At 44.6% G+C, this 23,396-nt stretch overlaps 1 protein-coding gene across 1 annotated transcript in view; it reads left to right on the top strand.

Moving 5' to 3' along the window:
- The window catches only part of LOC309563136 (hexokinase-1), a 103,728-nt gene that overhangs the window by 9,055 nt on the left and 71,277 nt on the right, over positions 1-23,396 (top strand). Inside the window, exon 2 of the mRNA XM_082267454.1 lies at positions 23,023-23,185. Within this exon, the coding sequence (XP_082123580.1) occupies positions 23,023-23,185 (163 nt within the window). The remainder of the gene's footprint in view (positions 1-23,022; positions 23,186-23,396) is intronic.

Here is a 23,396-nt window from a genome sequence, read left to right as displayed (position 1 = left end):
GTTTGCGCAAAAGTTATCGCGTTTACTAACTAAGGGAAAGATTTTTGTCATTTTTGGTGTTTTTTTTTTTAACGCGTAATGGCGGCGATCTGCGATTTATTTTGCGGTACTGCGACATTGCGGCGGACAGATCGGACCCTTGACTGACATTTTTGACACTTTTGGGGTTACCAGTGACATTACTACAGTAATCAGTGCTATACATATGCACTGTTACTGCAAAATAACACTGGCAGGGAAGGGGTTAACTTTATTGGGGAAGGAGGGGTTAAGTGTGTCCCTAGGGGCGTGATTCTAACTGTGATTGGACATGGCTACTGGTGTAGGAACAGTGATCAACGGTCCTACATAGTAGAACCGTATGATCACTATTCATACACAGGGGAGAATGACAGGCGGCTTGTTTAGATTAGCCGCCTGCCTTTCTCCCTTCACGGCGGACGATCGCGAGTGACCGGCGGACGTCGGGTCCGCCGGTCACACGCACGGACTTCCCAGGCAACAAGCCGGAGCGGGAGCGCGCCTCCGCGGGCGCACGCTCGCCCGCTATTGGATCACAAGCAAGTGACAGGCTAGTGACGTACCGGTACGTCACTTTGCCTGGCCGGGGCTGAACGCCGCAGTATATGTACTTGCGGCGGTCGGCAACCGGTTAAGAAAGAGGAAAGTAAAGTAATAAGTAGTGAAGTTACTTTTCAAATGCAGTAACTAGTAAAGTAATCTCGTTACAATTTACAGAAGTAACTAGTTACATTTTTTGAGTAACTACCCCAACACTGGTTAGGGCCATATTGTATATTGGGATAAAGCTAATTTTGCAGCAGCAGAGAAAGATTGCAAGAATCAAGATATTACCTTGCAATACATCTGCCCTATAATCTCACATCCTGTTTTGTGCTTTGCTATACCACAGTTTTGATACATCTTCACAGGGACAACTTAAAGAGAATTGTCCATTTGCTAGGGCACCCCCAACCCATTGATACCCACCTTCACTGCCTTCACCTGCCTATCTTTTTATCTGCCAGAGGGCTGAGAAATACCTGGAATTTCCAAGAATGGAAAACATGTGACCTTCTCCTCTTATTCCCAAGATGTACTGCTTGGGTCTGAATGGCCTACCAACAGCCCAAACACTGCCACATGGGGGAGGGAGAAAGATCAATAATCATCTGTAACCTCCAACACTGATTAATACAGAGCTTACACTGGCTTAGCACATCCACTGGTGAATCGCAGTAAGGTAAGTACCAGTGGGGTGGGGGGTGTTCCCCATTAAGAGAATCAATTTGCCCCAAATAAGCAAAGTGACAGCTTCTCTTTAAAACATGAAGGTAATGTATTGACCAAAAAAGTATTAAAGGCTAAGTCCACCTTATTGACAACGCAACATGAAATATGGCCATAGTCCCCAGTCCTGTACCTCCAAACCGTGCCTCCTCACCTACCTAATCCAGGGTTCTCCTTACTGCAGGTACAGCTGAATCTTCCATTCCCAGAGATCCTTGAATGGAGAGACTACAAGTCCCATCTGTGATCACAGCAGACCGACTCGATGATCTTAGTGGAGCACAAAGGTGGTGACATTGCCACAGTCGTAGTTCATTGATACTTCCTTCAGCGCCTTAACTGAAGGTTTGTACCTTGGTATGGACCTGCAGCTGGTGGCCTAGTTTGCAGTAGCCTGTGAATTGTCTTCACAATCCACTGATTGTAGTTACAATGAGTTTCTCTACACATTGAGTGTAGAGAAACTTTCTCGGGCCGCATATAAAATATATACTAAAGTTAAGGTATATACAATAAGTAATACATTTCCGCCACGCCCCCCGCACTAATTTAACACACCTAGAGGATGATCAAAAGAAATGGAATCAGTATACAGAGGTTTACTTCTTCTGAGAGATAATAAAGGAACACTCTAACCACCATGACCACTTCAGTGATTTGAAGTGGTCATGGTGGTAGGAGTCAGAAACACTGCACATGCTCCCCTCCCCTCCCCTCCGAGGCAGCCTCTGCCTACCATTAGTTGGAAGCTGCTGTGGCTGTGCCCCCGATGCGGCTTCCTTCCTCCCCAGCAAAAATAAAATTGTCAGGGGGAAGTGGGCCGCATTGCCTGCGGTTCCGGGTCGCAGGTTGAACATGCCTGGTCTAAAGCTTATAAAGGCAGCCAACGCAGCAGAGATGGACACATGACCAGATTATGAAGAAATAGTCTAAATCCGTATATTGATTCATAATTAGCTTGAATACAGATAAATCATTGGCTGGAACATAAAATCATGGTTGTTAAAGCGGAGTTCCAGAACTAGCGGACGAGCACAAAAAAAAAACATCGATTTTGTGCCCGTCCGCTAGTTCTGGATAACCTGAAAAGGAATTGGATAGTTAGGTTTTTTTTTTTTTTAAACTCACCTTGTAATTGTAGATCGTAAATACTCACCTCAGGGTACTTCCTCCCTCCGAGCCGCGGCTCACCCCGTCACTTCCTGCCTCGCAATGATTCCTGGGAGCTGAACGTCATAGCTCCCAGGAATCAATGCGACGGCACCGGCCCCGCACGTCATTTCCGGGCGACGCCGCATTCCCCTGCTAAACAGCTTCTGGGCATGCCCAGAAGCTGTTTAGGAATGCGGCGCCGCACCGGAAGTGACGAGAGGGGCCGGTGCGGCGCATTCTGGGAGAAGAAGACGCGGAAGAAGACGCAGAAGAGGACCGCGCCGGCTTCAGCTGCCCACAAGAGAGATGGAAACGCTGTGGAAGAAATTTTATAAGTAAGTATTTCTTCTAAAAGGTAAGTGCGAACCGGGACAGATCAGAGGCTAGCCATTGTGGAATGTGCTAGCCCTAACTGTCCCGGGGGTATGCTTTTTGAAAAATGACATCTGTGCCCGGAACTCCGCTTTAACGTAAAATGTGTTATTTCTACCATGCACCATATCTGTTCTCTGTGTATGCTGCAGGTTACAGTTAGGGATCTGATATATCACATTCAATAACAGCACAACTGCCAAAGGTGTTTCAATTTGTAGTTTCGGCTTCATTTCTTCAAACAGGAACAGATACACCTATTGTTGCCTAGCAAACAAAAGCTTAATTTCCTTTTCTAAGCAGAAGGCATTGATCAGCTGTCTCAAAGATAATTTACATTTACAACTGAAATTTAGCAGGACCCTATTATCTACTTACTTTGCAGCAGGGATAGACAACATTGGAACTCCAACTGTGGCGAAACAACAAATGCAATTACGCCTCTGCACCTGGGATCATGGCTGTGGCTTTCTGTCTCAGCCCCCTTAAGTTAATACTTTGTAGCGCCACCTTTTGCTGCGATTACAGCTGTAAGTCGCTTGGGGTATGTCTCTATTAGTTTTGCACATCGAGAGACTGGAATTTTTTCCCATTCCTCCTTGCAAAACAGCTCGAGCTCAGTGGGGTTGGATGGAGAGCGTTTGTGAACAGCAGTTTTCAGTTCTTTCCACAGATTCTCGATTGGATTCAGGTCTGGACTTTGACTTGGCCATTCTAACACCTGGATATGTTTATTTATGAACCATTCAATTGTATCTTTTGCTTTATGTTTTGGATCATTGTCTTGTTGGAAGACAAATCTCTGTCCCAGTCTCAGGTCTTTTGCAGACTCCATCAGGTTTTCTTCCAGAATGGTCCTGTATTTGGCTCCATCCATCTTCCCATCAATTTTAACCATCTTCCCTGTCTCTGCTGAAGAAAAGCAGGCCCAAACCATGATGCTGCCACCACCATGTTTGACAGTGGGGATGGTGTGTTGGGGGTGATGAGCTGTGTTGCTTTTACGCCAAACATAACGTTTTGCATTGTTGCCAAAAAGTTTGATTTTGGTTTCATCTGACCAGAGCACCTTCTTCCACATGTTTGGTGTGTCTCCCAGGTGGCTTGTGGCAAACTTTAAACAACACTTTTTATGAATATCTATAAGAAATGGCTTTCTTCTTGCCACTCTTCCATAAAGGCCAGATTTGTGCAGTATATGACTGATTGTTGTCCTATGGACAGAGTCTCCCACCTCAGCTGTAGATCCCTGCAGTTCATCCAGAGTGATCATGGGCCTCTTGGCTGCATCTCTGATCAGTCTTCTCCTTTTATGAGATGAAAGTTTAGAGGGACGGCCAGGTCTTCGTAGATTTGCAGTGGTCTGATACTCCTTCCATTTCAATATTATCGCTTGCACAGTGCTCCTTGGGATGTTTAAAGCTTGGGAAATCTTTTTGTATCCAAATCCGGCTTTAAACTTCTCCACAACAGTATCTCGGACCTGCCTGGTGTGTTCCTTGTTCTTCATGATGCTCTCTGCGCTTTAAACGGACCTCTGAGACTATCACAGTGCAGGTGCATTTATACGGAGACTTGATTACACACAGGTGGATTCTATTTATCATCATTAGTCATTTAGATCAACATTGGATCATTCAGAGATCCTCACTGAACTTCTGGAGAGAGTTTGCTGCACTGAAAGTAAAGGGGCTGAATAATTTTGCACGCCCAATTTTTCAGTTCTTTATTTGTTGACAAAGTTTGAAATATCCAATAAATTTCATTCCACTTCATGATTGGGTCCCACTTGTTGTTGATTCTTCACAAAAAATTACAGTTTTATATCTTTATGTTTGAAGCCTGAAATGTGGCAAAAGTTCGCAAAGTTCAAGGGGGCCGAATGCTTTCGCAAGGCACTGTATCAGCAGTCTTTGGAGTGTGGGAGGAAACCAGAGTACCTGGAGGAAACCCACACAGGGGGAACATGCAAACTCCAGGCAGGTAGTGTTGTGGTTGGGATTTGAAACAGCGACCTGTTTGCTGCTAGGCCAAAGTGCTAACCATCACACCACTGTGCTGCCCTTTATCTGAAATCAGGTGCGCAAATGCCTAGGCATTAGGTAGGTGTCTGGTGGCCATGAGAGCTAGATGCAGCATTTTTTAAAAGAATATTGTAAGGCCCTTGTGATATTTATGATAAATGCGCCACATGATATTTTCACTAGACATTTACATAACATTTTCTATGTTATTTGGAGCTCATATGCTGTGTATAGGCTGCAGAATTGCAGTGATATTGCTGATGGCACGTATGTCAAACAGGGGCCAAATCTGGCCTGCCAGGCCTTGTCATATGGCCCTCGCACCCAGTTTTTCAGCCAGAACATGGCAGAGTTGTTGGGGTTGCACACTGCGCATAGTGCACCCCTAAACCATGCACTCTGTGCAAAGTGCATGCCAAACTCTGTATTCTGTAGGTAGTGTACTCCTGATCTCTGCTCTCTGTACGTGACGCACTCCTGAACCCTGCACTCCTAAACCCTGCACTCTGTACATGACGCACTCCTGAACCCTGCACTCTGTACGTGAAGCACTCCTGAACCCTGCACTCTGTGTGTGATGCACCCCTGCACTCTCTGTACATAGCGCAACCCTAAAGCCTGCACTCTGTGCATAGTGCACCCCTGAAGCCTGCACTCTGTGCATAGCGCCCCCCTGAACCCTGCACTCTGTACATAGCGCACTCCTGAACACTGCACTCTGTAAATAGCACACCCCTGAACCCTGCAATCTGTGTGTGGGGCACCCCAGTGTCAATCTGCCCTTTGAGGGCAACCATACTGCTGATGTGGCCTGCAATGAAATTGAGTTTGATACCCCTGGCTTATGGGGTTCAGGGTCCCTCCTTTGTATCTGACCTCTAGGTTTTTGATACACTATGCCTCTCTGCTAGGCTTGCACCATACATAGCTTGCTGCCACCTCTGGGGCCTGTGGCCCTCATTCCTCCCCTTCACATTATGCAGTACTTTTAACAATGAAAGGTTAGAGCCTGAAGAGCATGAATCATTTATGCGAGCCATGATTAATGTCCTTGGGAACTGTACTTTGGCTATAATGTTGGCTGCTTTTAATAAATCAATCCTTTTGCATGTTATCTTAATTTGGAGTTAAAAATAGTGTGCTATATTTATAGGGCATAGATGCATTACATTTAGTTAGATGATTTATTTGTACCAATCACACTGGTTAATAAAAAAAAAAAAATATAATTTGTCCTTGTTGAGATTATTATGATAAAGCAGTTTGTAATAGCAATAAAAGTGGCGCCTTTTAGAACTACCTGGATTTGGGGCACAAGTGGTGCAGATGCTTCATGAGCTTGCTGCAACACATTAAGCCTGGGTTCACACTAGGTGCAGTGCGAATTCACAGCCAATTCGCTGCAGATTCGGCACCGCATCTAAATTGCAACCCGTCCATGCGCACTTATTGCAGGGTGTATGTTATGTTAACAACACCCACAATCACTTGGCAAAACGCAGCACAATTTGTGGAATTGGATCACACGGGTGTGAACACCCATGCGATCCTATTCCGGCGCAGACAAAAAAAAAAGGGTCCTGCACCAGTTTGGTGCGATTTGAGCCATACGAATCCATGGCTCAAATAATTTTCCAGAGACACCGCATGTAACTCGCACAGGAATGTGCTGCGATTCCTGTGCAAATTACATGCAGTGTTCTGTAGCAGTGTGAACCCGGGCTTATAAGAGGGAATAATGCCGGAAAAGTGGTGCAGCAGCTTTATTGAATTTGTGGCGTTATTATTTAATGTGGAGCTTAGTATAGCCAGTTGTATAATCAACGGTGTCACACACAGGAAATAGGTTGGGGTTTCAACTTGATTGTTAAACAGGAAGTCAGCTTTCTGTAGTAATATACAGGAGTATTCTCCTGAGTGACACAACTTCATTTTAGATATACAGTACTTGGTTTGATAAGCCCTCAAAAATTTATTATTTTGGCACATACTTCCATAATACTCATATTGGGCAGTTGGTGTTTTGAGTTTTTTTGGTTCTAAAGAATACCAGTGTAAAAATGCATATTTAATATTATTTTTTTTACATGTATTTATATAGAACTGTTACATATACATTATATATATATATATATATATATATATATATATATATATAGTACATTCACACCTGCCGTCAAGGAGCTTGCAATCCGGGGTCCCTAACTCATATTCATACATACTAGAGCCAATTTAAACAGGAGCCAGTTAACCTACCAGCATGTCATTGGCGTGTGGGAGGAAACCAGAGTAAATGGAGGAAACCCACGCTTGCAACCTTAATGTCGTGGTTTGGATTCATACCAACAACTCTAATGCTATCATAAATATACACATGTAAAATATTTTTATCCTGTATGGTTTACTTTAGGCAGTGAAACTGCTGCTATTGAATAAGTGGTATCTCCAGTTGCCTGCGCCCCAGATAAGCTCTTACCTACCCCTCCAGCTATTGTTTAACTACCTCAATACTGGGCACTTAAACCCCCTTCCTTCCCAGGCCAATTTTCAGCTTTTAGCGCTGTTGCATTTTGAATGACAATTGCGCGGTCATGCAACACTGTACCTAAACCAAATGTGTGTCATTTTTCCCCAACAAATAGAGCTTTCTTTTGGTGGTATTTTATCACTGCCAGGTTTTTTCTTTTTTGGTGCACAAATAAAAAAAGACCGAAAAGTTTGAAAAAAAAAAAAAAAAAAAAGTTTTTTGTTTATGTTATAAAATTTTGTAAATAGATACGTTTTTTCCTGCACTGATGACGCCGCACTGACAGGCACTGATGAGGAGACACTGATGGGGTGGCACTGATATGCAGCACTGAAGGGCACTGATATGCAGCACTGATGGGCACTGATATGTGGCACTGATAGATAGCACTGATATGCAGCATTGGTGGGCACTGATAGGCAGCGCTGATGGGCACTGATAGGCAGCACTGATGGGCGGCACTGATGGGCACCGATAGGCAGCACTGGTGGGCAATAATGGGCACTGGTGGGCGGCACTGATAGATGGCAATAATGGGCACTGGTGGGCAGCACTGATAGATGGCATTGGTGGGCAGCAGTGATAGGGAGGGCACCATTGGCAGGCTCTCTCTGTTTGCCATCCCCGGTGGCCATGGTGGGCATCTCTGGTGGTCATGTGTGGGCATCCCTGGTGGCTCTAGTGGCACCCCCCCCCCCAGGGCTGCACTGGTAATCAATGTTCTGATTACCAGCACAGACCCCCCCTGTGATCAGTGAGTAATTAGAAATACTCACTGATCCCCCTGGCTGCAGTACAGATCCTCTCTTCTCCTCACTGACAGGATCTGTCAGGAGGAGAAGAGATCGAAGCCATTACAACGGCTGTGTTTACATTACATGACGGCTGTGATTGGACACAGCCGTCATGTGATCAGGAGGGCCAATCACAGGGCCCTCCTGCCGCATCTTGTTGCTCTGTGTCCGAGGGACACAGGCACATCGAGATGGCGCTGCTGCGCGTTCCCGCGGCGGCGCCAGATGCGGCAGGAGGGCCCTGTGATTGGCCCTCCTGATCACATGACGGCTGTGTCCAATCACAGCCGTCATGTAATGTAAACACAGGCGTTGTAACGGCTTCGATCTCTTCTCCTCCTTCTGAAGGACGTTCTGGAACGTCCGATCTGAAGGACGAGACTTCCACTCGGCCGTATATGTACAGTGGCCGGGTGGGAGGTGGTTAATATGGCCAGGAATCACAATTATAGGGACAATTGTGGAGGCAAAAGGCAGGTGGGGGGAGACCAGAGGAAGCAACCACAGTCTTCCCTTTGGTGCCCTGCATTTTATAGTATCTGAATATTCGTGCTATTTAGTAGTAGTTACACTGCATAAGTCAACAAAAAATGCACTAGATATAGGGTAACTTTTTTAACAAATAAAAGATATGGGTTACCCTTTTTAAGTTGTTGGGATGCTTAAAGCCACAAAATGTCATTATATTTCTGGAGTAATTCATGAAAACCAACATTTAACAGCATGGACACCGAACGTACAGCATACCTCCCAACTTTCTGAGATGGGAACGAGGGACACCTATTAGCAAAAATATGTTGGCATAGGACACGCCTCCTGCCACGCCCCCTTAAAGGAGAATTGTACAAAAAAATGATTATTTAAACCCACAAGTGGTTTTTTTTTTTTTTTTTACCACTACAAATCTTTTTATACTGTTTTTTGGAATTTGCAAATGCAGCAATTTAGAAATCGGGCGTCATATACTGTACATATGCATTGCTGTGCTACATACATAGGACCGTCTACTCAATTAAAAAGAAAAACTGTCCTAAGAGCAATAAATAGGACAAGCTTCTCAGGTTTTTTTTTTTTTAACTGTGCAGTTAGCCATGTTTTTTCTGTGTTTTTCATGAACAATGAACAGCACCGTAAGCGAGACATGCAATTGGTTGCACATTTCTTAAATGTACAAAATTGGGAGGGGGGGGGGGGATGTAAGCGCCGCCAGATTACATAGAGCGGGGATCTCCTGTTTACTCGGCAGCCACTGTAATACAAAGTCCTGGCTCCTATGATAGATGTCACGCATCCGGGCATTGGACCAGTGTTCTGTCTGTCATAGGAGCCAGTCCAAGAGGCAGCACTTCGTATTACAGTGGCCGCCGAGTAAACAGGAGATCCACGCTCTGTAATCCGGCATCTCTGCATTGATGGGCAATGGTGGGGCTGCAGATGGGCACTGATCAGGCTGCATTGATGGGCAATGGCGAGGGTGCAGATGGGCACCCACCAGGCTGCATTGATGGTCAATGGTAAGGGTGCAGATTGGCAATTACCAGACTGCAATGGTGAGGGTGCAGATGAGCACTGATCAGGCTGCATTGATGGGCAATGGTGAGGGTGCAGATTGGCAATTACCAGACTGCAATGGTGAGGCTGCAGATGGGCACTGATCAGGCTGCATTAATGGGCAATGGCAATGGTGAGGGTGCAGATTGGCAATTACCAGACTGCATTGGTGAGGGTGCAGATGGGCACTGATCAGGCTGCATTGATGGGCAATGGTGAGGGTGCAGATGGGCACTGATCAGGCTGCATTGATGGGCAATGGTGAGGGTGCAGATGGGCACTGACCAGGCTGCAATGGTGAGGGTGCAGATGGGCACTGATTAGGCTGCATTGATGGGCAATGGTGAGGGTGCAGATGGGCACTGATCAGGCTGCATTGATGGGCAATGGTGAGGGTGCAGATGGGCACTGACCAGGCTGCAATGGTGAGGGTGCAGATGGGCACTGATTAGGCTGCATTGATGGGCAATGGTGAGGCTGCAGATGGCCAATGATCAGGCTGCATTGATGGGCAATGGCGAGGGTGCAGATGGGCACCCACCAGGCTGCATTGATGGTCAATGGTAAGGGTGCAGATTGGCAATTACCAGACTGCAATGGTGAGGGTGCAGATGGGCACTGATCAGGCTGCATTGATGGGCAATGGTGAGGGTGCAGATTGGCAATTACCAGACTGCAATGGTGAGGCTGCAGATGGGCACTGATCAGGCTGCATTAATGGGCAATGGTGAGGGTGCAGATTGGCAATTACCAGACTGCAATGGTGAGGGTGCAGATAGGCACTGATCAGGCTGCATTGATGGGCAATGGTGAGGGTGCAGATGGGCACTGATCAGGCTGCATTGATGGGCAATGGTGAGGGTGCAGATGGGCACTGACCAGGCTGCAATGGTGAGGGTGCAGATGGGCACTGATTAGGCTGCATTGATGGGCAATGGTGAGGGTGCAGATGGGCACTGATCAGGCTGCATTGATGGGCAATGGTGAGGGTGCAGATGGGCACTGATCAGGCTGCATTGATGGGCAATGGTGAGGGTGCAGATGGGCACTGATAAGGCTGCATTGATGGGAAATGGTGAGGCTGCAGATGGCCAATGATCAGGCTGCATTGATGGGCAATAGTGAGGCTGCAGATGGGCACTGGCCCTTATTTTGCTTCAAAGTTCCTTATTTAAAATTTAAGTTTTTTTCCCTGAAACTTCCCTCCTAAAATGAAGGTGCGTGTTTTACGCCTGTGCATGTTATATGCTGATAAATACGGTTTGCACGTCTTTACGTGTTTAAATGCATCTAGGAGCAATTATTTTATTAATTATTATGTAGGAACTTTTCTCCTGGAAAACACGTGTAATAACATCAGTAAAATATTGTGCAAGCGAGGCCTTAAGGACATTTTTCCATATTAAAGTTTCATAATGTACTAAATTATAAAATGTATACATTTAAATATCTGTACAAAACTGCTGAGATGCGATGACTGTGTAGGTTGTAGATTATTCAAGTGTGGAGATTTTCCTTTTATAGATTTTATAGTTCTTCAGTACAGAAACCTCCCTCCCCCACTATATATATATGCAAACATTTATTGCCGGTTCTGCTGCATTCTTTTCTGTAGAGAGCGGAAATGACTAGAGCCTAGAGGCTTAAATATCAGCACTGGTTCATATTACAGCAGCATCACACTGCATACGTCATTCATTTCACCTGACCATTACACTGACTAAGTAAAAATGACATAAAAGGACAATTATAAACATTTTGTAATATACAGTATAATATCCAGTTGTACTACAATCCCTAACTGCTTACCCACGAAATCCCCTTCTGATGCACATAGCATACTTTTTTTTGTTATTTAAACATACTATTTATTTATTTATTTTTTAATCTTATTTATCAATGTTTTTAGTATAAATACAAAAACACAACCCATGTCAAACAAGATTTTAAAGACAACAGTCAAAAAAAAAAAAAAGGTATTCAATAAAAATGGTTACACTATATTGTCAAAAGTATTGGGACGCCTGCCTTTACACGCACATGAACTTTAATGGCATTGCAGTCTTTCGTAGGGTTCAATATTGAGTTGGCCCACCCTTTGCAGCTATAACAGCTTCAACTCTTCTGGGAAGACTGTCCACAAGGTTTAGGAGTGTCTATGGGAATGTTTGACCAGTCTTCCAGAAGCGCAATTGTAAGGTCAGGCACTGATGTGGACGAGCAAGCCTGGCTCACAGTCTCCACTCTAAATCATCCCACAGGTGTTCTGTCAGGTTGGGGTCAGGACTCTGTGCAGACCAGACAAGTTCCTGCACCCCTAACTCACTCATCCATGTCTTTATGGACCTTGCTTTGTACACTAGTCCAAATCATTTGGTGGAGGGGGGATTATGTTGTGGGGTTGTTTTTCAGGGGTTGGGCTTGGCCCCTTAGTTCCACTGAAGGGAACTCTTAAGGCGTCAGCATACCAAAACATTTAGGCAATTTTTGTGCTTCCAACTTTGTGGGAACAGTTTGGGGATGGCCCTTTCCTGTTCAAACATGACTGTGCACCAGTGCACAAAGCAAGGTCTCTAACAGGGGTAGTGAATTAAAATTCAAGGACGTCCGGTCACCAAAAGATTTTCCGGTCGACGCTCGAATCACAAGTCTGTACAATGAAAGATTATACGCGTCTTCTTTCCCTTTTCTCAGCGCAAGCCACGCTTTTCTTTCTGTTTCCTCCAAACACTCTGGTAATACTCTGTAAATGTCCCCAATTGTGTTCCTCCTTACATCAGGTGCCCCTGCCAGAATAATTCATTACATTGGGTGCCCCCATCAGATTACCCCCATGAATCAGTTGCCACTGACAGAGTACCCTTTTATATAAGTTGTCCCCATCAGAGTGCTCCCCTACATCAGGTATTCCCATCAAAGTGCCCACGTACATCAGGTTTCTTCATCAGAAGGCCCCCTTACATCTGGTGTCTCCCATCAGTGTGCCCCCTTACATCATTTGTCCCCATCAGAGTGCCCCCTTACATTAGGTGCCATCATCAGAGTGCCCCTTAACATCAGGTGTCCCCATCACATCAAGTGTGCTCATCACAGTGTTCCTTTACATCAGGTGTCCCCATCAGAGTGCCCCCTTAATATAATATGTGCCCATCAGTGGGCCCCCTTAACATATGTGCCCATCACAATGCTCCTTTAACATAAAATGTGCCCATCGGCATGCCCCTTATTTTATGATAAGGGAAACTCTGATGGGTACATTTATATTAAGGGGCACTTTGATGGGTACATTTACTGTATGTTAAGGGGCACTCTGATGGGCACATTTTGTTGTGCCCATCAGAGTGAACCTTACATTAAATGTGCCCATCAGAGTAAACATTAACATAAAATAAGGGGCACTCTGATGGGCACATTTTCTCTTAAGAGGCACACTGATAGGCACATTTAAAGTAAGGTTCACTCTGATGGGCACAACACAATGTGCAAATCAGAGGGCCCCTTAACATAAAATTTGCCCATCAAAGTGCCCCTTAACATAAAATATGCCCATTAGAGTGCCCCTTGTTGTATGTTAATTTTCACACTAATGGGCATATTTGTTGGTAAGAGACACACTGATGGGCACATTTTGCTGTGCCCATTAGAGTGAATTTTACATTAAATGTGCCCATTAGTGTGCCCCTTAAGAGAAAATGTGTCCATCATTGTGCCTCTGTAAACACCCCACAAACCTTGAGACAGGCAGGGAGCGGGAGCCAGCAGAGGTAACAAGCTACACTGTGAGTTACAGTGTTCGAGAGCTGTGCTGGGAGTCCTGCTGAAGGAGGCGGGGCACACATATCACATCAAACCTCGTGCCCGGCTGAGTGAGAGACATGAGATGGCAAGCAGTAGGGGGAGGGGACATGTCACGTCTCACCTCAGGACCGGCCGGGAGCTGTGAAAGAGTAAATGGCAGGGGGTGGGGCGCATGTGCAATGTCATTGGCTGCAGGATTGTTCGCGGTCCCAGCAACCAATGATTGCGGAGTGGGGATGTGGCACTGTACACTGGCGGCCTGATGGCCCGGACAGGAGCGTCGCTTGGTCCGTGCTTGGTCCGTGTTAAATGACGGCTGGTCTATAAAGACATGGATGAGTGATTTTGGGGTGGAGGATCTTGACCTCAACCCAATAGAACACCTTTGAGATGAATTAGAGCAGAGACTGCGAGCCAGGCCTTCTCGTCCAACATCAGTGCCTGACCTCACAAATGCACTTCTGGAAGAATGGTCAAACATTCCCATAGACACACTTCTAAACCTTGTAGACAGCCTTCACAGAAGAGTTGAGGCTGTTATAGCTGCAAAGGGTGTGCCAACTCAATATTAAACCCTACGGACTAAGACTGGGATGCCATTAAAGTTCATGTGCATGTAAAGGCAGGCAACCCAATACTTTTGACAATATAGTCTATGTAGGGTACATTTATGCAGCCTATGGATTTGAGTCCATAGGGCATCTGTTCCTTTACTTTAGGTGACAGTGATAGATGCTGTGCCTAGCCAGCGGGAACCAATACATTCTTTTTTTTACTAGCCATTGTGACTATGTTAAAAAAAAATCTACTCAGGTATGTAACTCAAAAAAGTACCTTCTATAGCTCTCAGCCCCCTACAAATTTTTTATATTTTTTTTCTGCTGTGATCCGACTTCTTGTTAGAGGTGGCTACATTCATTCTCCATGCTCCCACTAGAGGTAGGAATATTGTCACTTGCTCCTGCTCACTCCCTAGATCAGGGATCCTCAAACTATGGCCCTCCATCTGTTGAGGAACTACACATCCCATGAGTCATTGTAAAACTCTGACATTCACAGACATGACTAGGCATGATGGGAATTGTAGTTCCAGAACAACTGGAGGGCCATAGTTTGAAGACCCCTGCCCTAGATGGACTATGGGACTAACCACTTGCAGACCGCCTGCCCGCCTGCAATATACAGCAGACAGGCGACCCATAAAGGCAAAGCAATGTACTGGTACATCGCTGCCTATTTCCGGGTTTAGGGACCCCCCCTCCGCCAACACCCACTGTGATTGTACACAGAGGGAGTTTGTCAGCAGGTCTTGGCTAATGATTCATGGCTGGGATCTGCTGATCGCCTGTGTCCACTCTCAGCCCAGCACCCTGGGTTGACAGTCAACACAGGGCTCTGTACAGAGGGAACAATCTCTCTGTTTCTTGTCCCTGCAAAGAAAAGAAGAGATCTTCAGTAAAAAATTCAAGCACTTGTGATGCCCTTCATCTGGAATAAAAGAAAGTCCTGTATCTCTAATCAGATCATGTACCAAACTACACATCAGGGTGGAATAGGAGTTCCTTGCTTTTCTAAGTACTATTATGCGGCCCAGCTGGCACAACTGACTAAATATCACGCTAGCCAGGAAGCACCTCTGTGGGCCGATATAGATGCCGAGGACTGTGCCCCCCTTTCAATCCATAACTTAATATGGTTCCCCCCTTGAGATAGGAAGAACATGTCAAACCCAGTTACACGGCATTAATTGTCCTTCTGGGACAGACACAAGGACCCTGGTGGTCTCCTTTACCCCCACCTCCTGCTATTATCTATAATACACAACACTTCTTTCCCCCTAGATAGGAACTCCCCGCAACTTTCCTTCACTGGACCACCTTGAAGGTGAGCCATTTCCACACTCTACTAACCCCAAGAGGCTTTAGGACCTGTGCAGACTTTCAATTCTCACACCTGCCTTTGTCTAAACTATTTGGGTTTCTCCAAGTCAAACAATACGTACTGTCTACATTACATTGCGAATGGTGGGCCCCTAACTCTGACACTGTTTAAATGTAAATGCAAAAATGACCTTTACTTGGTGGGGATGATCTCCCTCATATATAATCTCCTAACAAAATGCTAAACGCACACCCCACCCCTTGACTTCTGTCTCTAAATGGGACTGGGACATGCAACAACCCTTGGAATAATCACACTGGGACCAAATCTGGGCCACCACAAAATCATGCTCTAGAAATGCATCAGCTGTAGATGCTAATTATAAAGAATTGCTCAGATGGTACGAAGTCCCAAGTAGCACACGCTTCTGCTGATTCTTCTGCCTACTGTTTCTGGAGTTGCCTAGAACCTGGAACATTTTTCCATACTTGTTAATCATTACCAGTGGCTCAATGATTTTGGCACCAAGTGCATTAACTCCATGCTGCTCTTTTTTTCACCCAACCCCAGTTTTGGACCAAGCTAAATCCCTTTTTAATGGCAAACTGGAAGGACTCTCCAAATCCCAGTTTATTCATATGACTGCTGTCAAGCAAGCCCTAGCCAAAGTCTGGCTATCTCCAAGTATTCCCTTTCCAGAGGTAAAAATGAGAGTAATAAACGAAAAATTGACGGCCCCACTACAGAACACTTTGCTCAAATTTCAGAAAGTCTGGGACCCCAATATTACAACATTCCTTCTGAGAAATGTTGATTGCAGCAGGCTGAATTTGTGATAAGCATGCCGTCCGCACCTTTGAAAACGTCTTCTAGGACGAAACGTCGTTAGGTCACAGCGTGTTGACGTCATCTCCTGAAGCGTCCCAACTGTGCGGATGTGCCCAGCCGTCCGGCCGGCGGCTTTTACATGCGATTTTGCTTCTAATGAGATATGAGTGATTTACCCTCTTTTGAAATAAAGTTGTTACGTTTTTACACTATTGGCGCCTTTCTATTTATCTGGGACCTGTTATGCTGTCCATCCGGTGGGATTGTGATCTACCCTGAGAGATCTGTCTACATATATGCTGAGTGGTCTTTGAGAGCTTACCCAGTCATACTCCTTGACATCCTGAGAGCGTTTCCAAATCCTGGTCTGGTAAGGGGCTCAAGTTGTCGGTGGTGGCTGCTTTGATTTCTCTGAGGGAATTCATTTATACCCTGCTATTATCGGGTTCGGTAAAGGGCCCCTAAATCGGTGGTGGATTACCTATTACCTATGCTATCTTCTCTCTGTCACCAAGCACCTAGGAGAGTCTCTTTGTGTGTTGGCTCACAGCTAAACCTGTGTTTTTTTAGCTCTGGTAAGCAGCTTCACGATTGGTGATGGATACACCTTCTTTCTGATTTAAGTTGGTGCACTTTAGGGTGTTTAATATATTTTATTGTGGGGTTTTATGCTATGGCGTCCCTTTCTTTCCATATGTGACTCCATCCAATCCCCGGGAGCTCACCAGGGATATCTACAATTAAGTTGTTTGGATAAATCCCCTGCTTTCATTAACTACAAGTCTGGTAAGCGCATTACCTAAAGGGGCTTGGATTCCTCATTGTGCTGATCCAATAATTTCACAATAATTTTGGATTTCCTAAGAGACTATTTGATCACTTCACTTTTTTGTTATCAGGACTTGAAAAACTGACTTATTATTCATTTTTGGACATTTATTTGTTCTTCATTCACTGAGCGCGACTTATTATTTACACAGTTTTCTAGGGTGTGGTCACACTTGAAGTTGCTGCTTAATTTATTACTTTCACCTTTAGCGCGGCTATTTTTTTCTATTTTTCCTTTTGGATTTGTGATAACCCAACCTGCGCTATCATATGACCAATAACCTGGTTGCCCGACCTCCTGATTCCTAGCCCACCCCTTCCTCTCTCTTTGATCCTCTTACTACTACAGATCTCCTCTCTTATTTCTCTTCCATTTTCATCGGTTCCTTTCCTCTTCCTTATTGTGCCACAGATCCCTAACACAAACTAGATGTATATTTCTTTATTCGTCCAAATTGTGTGATTGTTTACGCTACCGTTTCTGATGACTTAAGTGCTATCTCTAATGCATGAGTATTCTGCACATATACTGCATACTCTTTTTTTACAAATTGTATCTCAGCTGTGGCTTTAAAACATCCCTGTATCTCCAGTGAGGTTTTGTTGTTTAATAAAAAATGATTGAACGGGAAAATGATGGCGAACCTCAAGTGTGTCCCCCCCATGCTTTCAGATGATTGCACAATAGCAGAGTATTTTCATTCATTGAGGTACATTGAGTCACGTTAGGCAGCCCGTTTAAAATGAGTGAGCTGTAACATACCTCAGTGCCTAACTAGTTGGAGTATAATAACCCCCAGCATTGGTGTCAGTGACAGTAATATTAACTCCCATCATCTGTGTCAGTGACTGTAATATTAACCTCCAGATTTGATGTCTGTGGCAGCAATAATAACCCCCAGCATTGGTGTCAGAGGCAGTAATAACCCCCAGTATCGGTGTCTGTGGCAGCAATAATAACCCCCAGCATTGGTTTCAGAGGCAGTAATAACCCCCAGTATTGGTGTCAGTGGCAGCAATAATAACCCCAGCATTGGTGTCAGTGGCAGTAACATTAACCCCTAGTGTTGGTGTCAGTGGCAGTAATAATAACTCCCAGGAATGGTGTCAGTGACCAGAATAATAACCCTTAGCATTGGTGTCAGAGGCAGTAATAATAACCCCTAGTATTGGTGTCAAAGGCAGCAATAATAACCCCAGCATTGGTGTCAGTGGCAATAACATTAACCCCTAGTGTTGGTGGCAGTTGCAGTAATATTAATGCACAGAAATGGTGTCAGTGACCAGAATACCAGCCCTTAGCATTGGCGTCAGTGGCAGCAATAATAACCCCCAGCATTGGTGTGACCAGAATAATAACCCTTAGCATTGGTGTCAGAGGCAGTAATAATAACCCCCAGTATTGGTGTCAAAGGCAGCAATAATAACCCCAGCATTGGTGTCAGTGGCAATAACATTAACCCCTAGTGTTGGTGTCAGTGGCAGTAATATTAATGCACAGAAATGGTGTCAGTGACCAGAATACCAACCCTTAGCACTGGTGTCAGTGGCAGTAATAATAACCCCCAGCATTGGTGTTGGAGGCAGCAATAATAACCCCAGCATTGGTGTCAGTGGCAGTAATATTAACCCCTAGTGTTGGTGTCAGTGGCAGTAATAACGCCCAGGAAGAGTATCAATGACCAGAATAATAACCCCCAGCATTAGTGTCAATGGCAATGATAATAATCCCCAGGATTGGTGTCAGTGGCAGTAATAATTACCCCCCAGCATTGGTGCCAGCAGCAGTAATAATAACTCAGTGGCCAAAATATTAACCCCCTGGATTGGCAATTAAAGTTAACAATTAATTTACTTCTGTTCTGTTCAGTGATGATAAACCCATAGGGCATGTCCTATCCTGCTTAAAAATACTTTGAATACTTCACTGCTTGTTCCTAAAATATTGTCTGTGAACTTTAAGTGGTTTCATCGTATTGCTTAGCCAGAAAAGTCAAATCAAAAACCTTTTTGCTGTTTTGGATAGAGTGCGGAAGGATTAGAACACGCCTGTTTTTTCTTCTATCTGAGACTCAAAATGTATTCCTCTTTGTCCCCATTCATACCTGTGTAATTTTTCACATTTCAGCCGTCGTGCAACAACGCACAAGAGAAATCCTATTATTTTCTATAGGGCCTATGTGACGCACTTCAGTGTGACTTGGAAAATAGTGATGGCTCTTCTATTGGTGCGACATATTGTGTGTTTTTGGCCCAATAGACTTCAATGGGAGTGAATTAAAAAGACGCATAAATAAAATGCATTCGAAAGCAGATTCGCAAGTGCACATCCAGCCTTACTATCCAGCTGCTGACAACAATTTTACGAAAAAAAAATATCTAAAGGGGTTCTAACCTTCCCCTACTCTACTAAAATCTATTTTTATTTCTGTCTGTGTTGCTGTTGTACAGGCCCCTTACTTTATTATCTTACCAGACAGGAAGTAAAGGGAAAAAGGCCTCTATCACAAGGACGGCCAGTGGGGTGGCAGCAATAACAGATAGTTTTACCACCCCCGACACCCCCCCCCCCCCAAAAAAAAAAACATACTCCTAACCTAAAGTCTACAATACAGCCAGAGGGGGCTGTTCATATAACATGGCTGCAATGTTTTACATCGAGCAAATTTAACATGACAAGTCGATTTAGGCCGCACAGTCTGTCAAACTTGATAATTCAAGTCAGTGGGGCCATGCTGCAACCATCAGCCGAACGCTTGGCTTGCAGTTTCAGCACATTAGTCCTATTGTAAATTGCTTAGTCCTCCCAGTGGTACAACTGGTCCTGTGATCGCCTCCAAGGTGCTCCCGGCCTTGGTCCCATTCCTACCCCCTCCACATACAATGATATCCCCACATTATATGTGATTAGTCCAAGGACCACAGTCTGGAGTGTCAAAGGAGGAGGTGGAGAATGCCGTAGGTGGCTGGAGCAGGGGTACGGTAAGTGTTACAGACTTTTCATCTCCCCATAATAAAAGCTTTACTTTGCAGGGTGGCAGTGATCCCATCTGTTGGGTTTGGTGGGCAGTACCTTTGCTGAAGGTGACCTATTCAAGTAAATAGGGCCATGCTGTAACCGCAAGTCAAACGCTAGGGGGTGACTGCACTGTGTGACCCTGCTGGGATGATTCATCCCCTCTGTTTGTCCTGGTGACCTTTGATTCTGGCACAGAAAGTGATGGGCAATCCAAAATGTTACAGTTCTGCCTGTAACAGGAATACAAGGGAAATCTTCTAAAAGGAAAACCTGCTTCAGTGACAACTGTCATTTTCCCTCACTTTGGACACATTTCCTGTTGTGTCTCTAGGACAGGTAATTAACGAAATCTTTCCCTACAGGACACAAACCATGAAAGAAAAAAAAAAAGATTGGGCTTTTTACCATTTCTTATTCCATAGTCTATATATAATAGAAAATATAAGATTTGGGCTTTAGATGTACTTTTCAACCTAATTTGTATAGCACTTGCTGCCATGTAGCCTCAGGTGTGTGACCTGAGAGCCTAAAGTCTGTGTGGCCGACCCTGGTCCTACCATAGCTGACAGAGGGGGAGTCTACAGTGCATCTGGTCTGATATCACAGACAGAGAAGGCTGCCAGTGGTGCTTCAGGAGCCTTGTAAATGCAGACACCTTAAGGAGCCTTACACAGTTAATCCCCCTGCTGTGCACTAAGTCAGCTGAGGGTCCACACAAAGAGAACACTGGCTACTGTCCTTAGAGCTTTCTTCAGGACTGTCTCTTCTACTAAGATACATCGCTCAGTTCTGCAATCAGTTTGCTGCTGCTGTGAAGAAGTCTTAAGCCCCGTACACACGATAGGAAAATTTGTAGGGAAAATTTGTCCGACGACCGATCTGTCAATTTTCGGATTGTTAGTATGGTGCTTTCGACAGCCAACTCCGACTTTTCGGCTGACAAAATCCTGATGTGCAGGCTATATAATTTTTGTCGTCCGTCAAAACAACATCCGATTTTTGTCTCATTAGTACAGATTTCGACGGAAAAAAAATCTTAAGAGCAAGACTAGGCATGCTCAGAGACGAAAGAACAAATACAAAACAATCCAACACATGACATCACTTCTGAAGTAGAATTCTGTCGTACGGGAAAATTCGTATGAAATTTTCCCCTACGACAGAAACCTCTTCACATTTTCCAGACTAGCATGCAACAAAAAACGATCGTTCGATAATCTGTTCGTGTGTACGGGGCTTAAATCTGCCTTCTGCAGTTCTGCCTTCAGTGAAGTTTCACTAGGAAAGGATACATGGAGCGAATTTCTTTCCTGCAACCAAAGAAATCTGATAGATTCCCCCATCAACACAGACAGTGTTGATACGGGAATCCCTCCTGCCGGGTCATTGTTTTCTCCCAGTGGTGAGGGGAGGGGTGGTTGGGGTGGCAGGGGAAGCCAGTAATTCTTGCTAGTGGCTTTAGCAGCCGCTAGCAATAGTCACAGGTAAAACCCAGCATGCTGGTTGTACCCGAAGTTGATCGATCAGTTATCAGTTTGGTACATTTAGCCACCCATACATGCTGAACCGGCTGAGATACAAGCCATATATGGCCTACCTTAGAGTCCTCAGTGTGAATAGTTCAATTTGGAAGTATCCCACTATATCCCTAAATTCTCCAATAAAACAACAAACACAAAACACCTAGATTGGTCATTGGAGGAACAAGCTGAAGTCAGTGTGCACCTGGCTGTGTAAATCTACCTTGTGCCTGGCTGCAGAGCACTTAGGCAACATACCAGCAGCCCCTGTGGGGTTATCGCTACACGCAAATATTGTCAAAATCTGAGTCTTGTATGCTAAGGCCTCTTTCACATGAGATGTCAGATTGGGTCCAGCTGTCTGTTTTTTAACTGGACCCTCCATTCTCCTCTATGGGCAGTCAGATGTAAACTGACTTGTATCCATGTACACTTGGCTACCTCGGGGTCCAATCCGGCAAATAAAAAAATATATACTGGGGGGACCCTTACCCTCCATCTGGCCAGATCAGATCAAAGGCCAGTTGGCCAGTTAGGTGTAAACGGACAGGTGGTCTGTTTATATCTGGCTGCCCATAGAGCAGAGCAATGCATAAGCAGAGTGGACACAGACCTGACATCCGGCAGCACAGCTCAGCTCACCAGGAGAAAAAATGGATTTGACCATTGGAAAAAATGGATTTGACCCATGTGAAAGGGGCCTTATTGGAATGTTGGTGTGCTTTGTGTATTTCTACCAGATCTGTGCAGTAATCCAGTGTGATGCTTTGCCTTTGAGCTTCCAGTAATACAGAACAGTCACTGGTGCTTTTCATCCCTGTGCAGGGTGATTAGTGTTTCCACCCCTCCTGTAGTTTTCTGTACGCAGACTGCTGGGCCCTTCCCACAGATCTGTTCTTTGCACAGGCTATGCACAGCACATTGATGACATCACTACTACTTTTGCAAAATAATATCTGTGTTTGTAAATATTTTTACTGAATGCAAAGAGGATTTATTTCCTTTTTGTCTATTGAGGAATTTATATAAATGAATGTTTTTGTGCTTGGCATTCAGCTTTATTCATATACAGCGCAATATAGAATCTGAATTTGCTTTTGCTTATTTAAAAGCATTTTTGGTGTGCGTTGACATCATAACGGTTCGTAGGCCATGTGCACAGGTTCTGATTCTTGTACTCTGGAATTTGATTTGTTTTTTTTTTTTCACTAGTCGCTACCTCAAGATGTAGGATTCAATGGTGCTAGTGACCAATTTCTTTTGCAACGCAATTTTCTGTACTGTTGATGATTGTTCTTCATGGCCTATGTGTACTTATTCATATTATCTAATCATGTTGTGTTATTTTGATGCATACCATTAAATAAAGAATTAAAAAAAAAAAAAAAAAGCATTTTTGGTAACAACCACATATCAATTTTTTATGTCTGTTTTACAGATCGACAAGTATTTGTACGCAATGCGGCTCTCAGATGAAACCTTACTGCATATTATGTCTCGGTTCAAGAAGGAAATGGAAGATGGTCTGTCAAGGGACACAAACCCAACAGCAATTATCAAGATGCTTCCCACCTTTGTGAGATCCATTCCCGATGGGTCAGGTATGTTCAGGGAGCGGCTTGTCGTGATCAGGCCGAGTGGCATTGAGGACAGATTGACCACACTTTCAGTTCAGGTTTTGTTCAGATTATGACTAAGCAGATTTGTGGGAGATTAATCTTTTTGTTTGGGCTCTGAGTTAGCCATTGTCAGGATCAGACTATTCGTAGAAGGAAAATCTTTTCCCTTCTTATAATGATCAGGTGACAAGAA

The sequence above is a fragment of the Pelophylax lessonae genome (assembly GCF_965119305.1).
Source record: "Pelophylax lessonae genome assembly, chromosome: 9".
In the NCBI taxonomy this organism is placed as follows: domain Eukaryota; kingdom Metazoa; phylum Chordata; class Amphibia; order Anura; family Ranidae; genus Pelophylax; species Pelophylax lessonae.
This window is presented reverse-complemented; position numbering and strand designations above follow the sequence as displayed.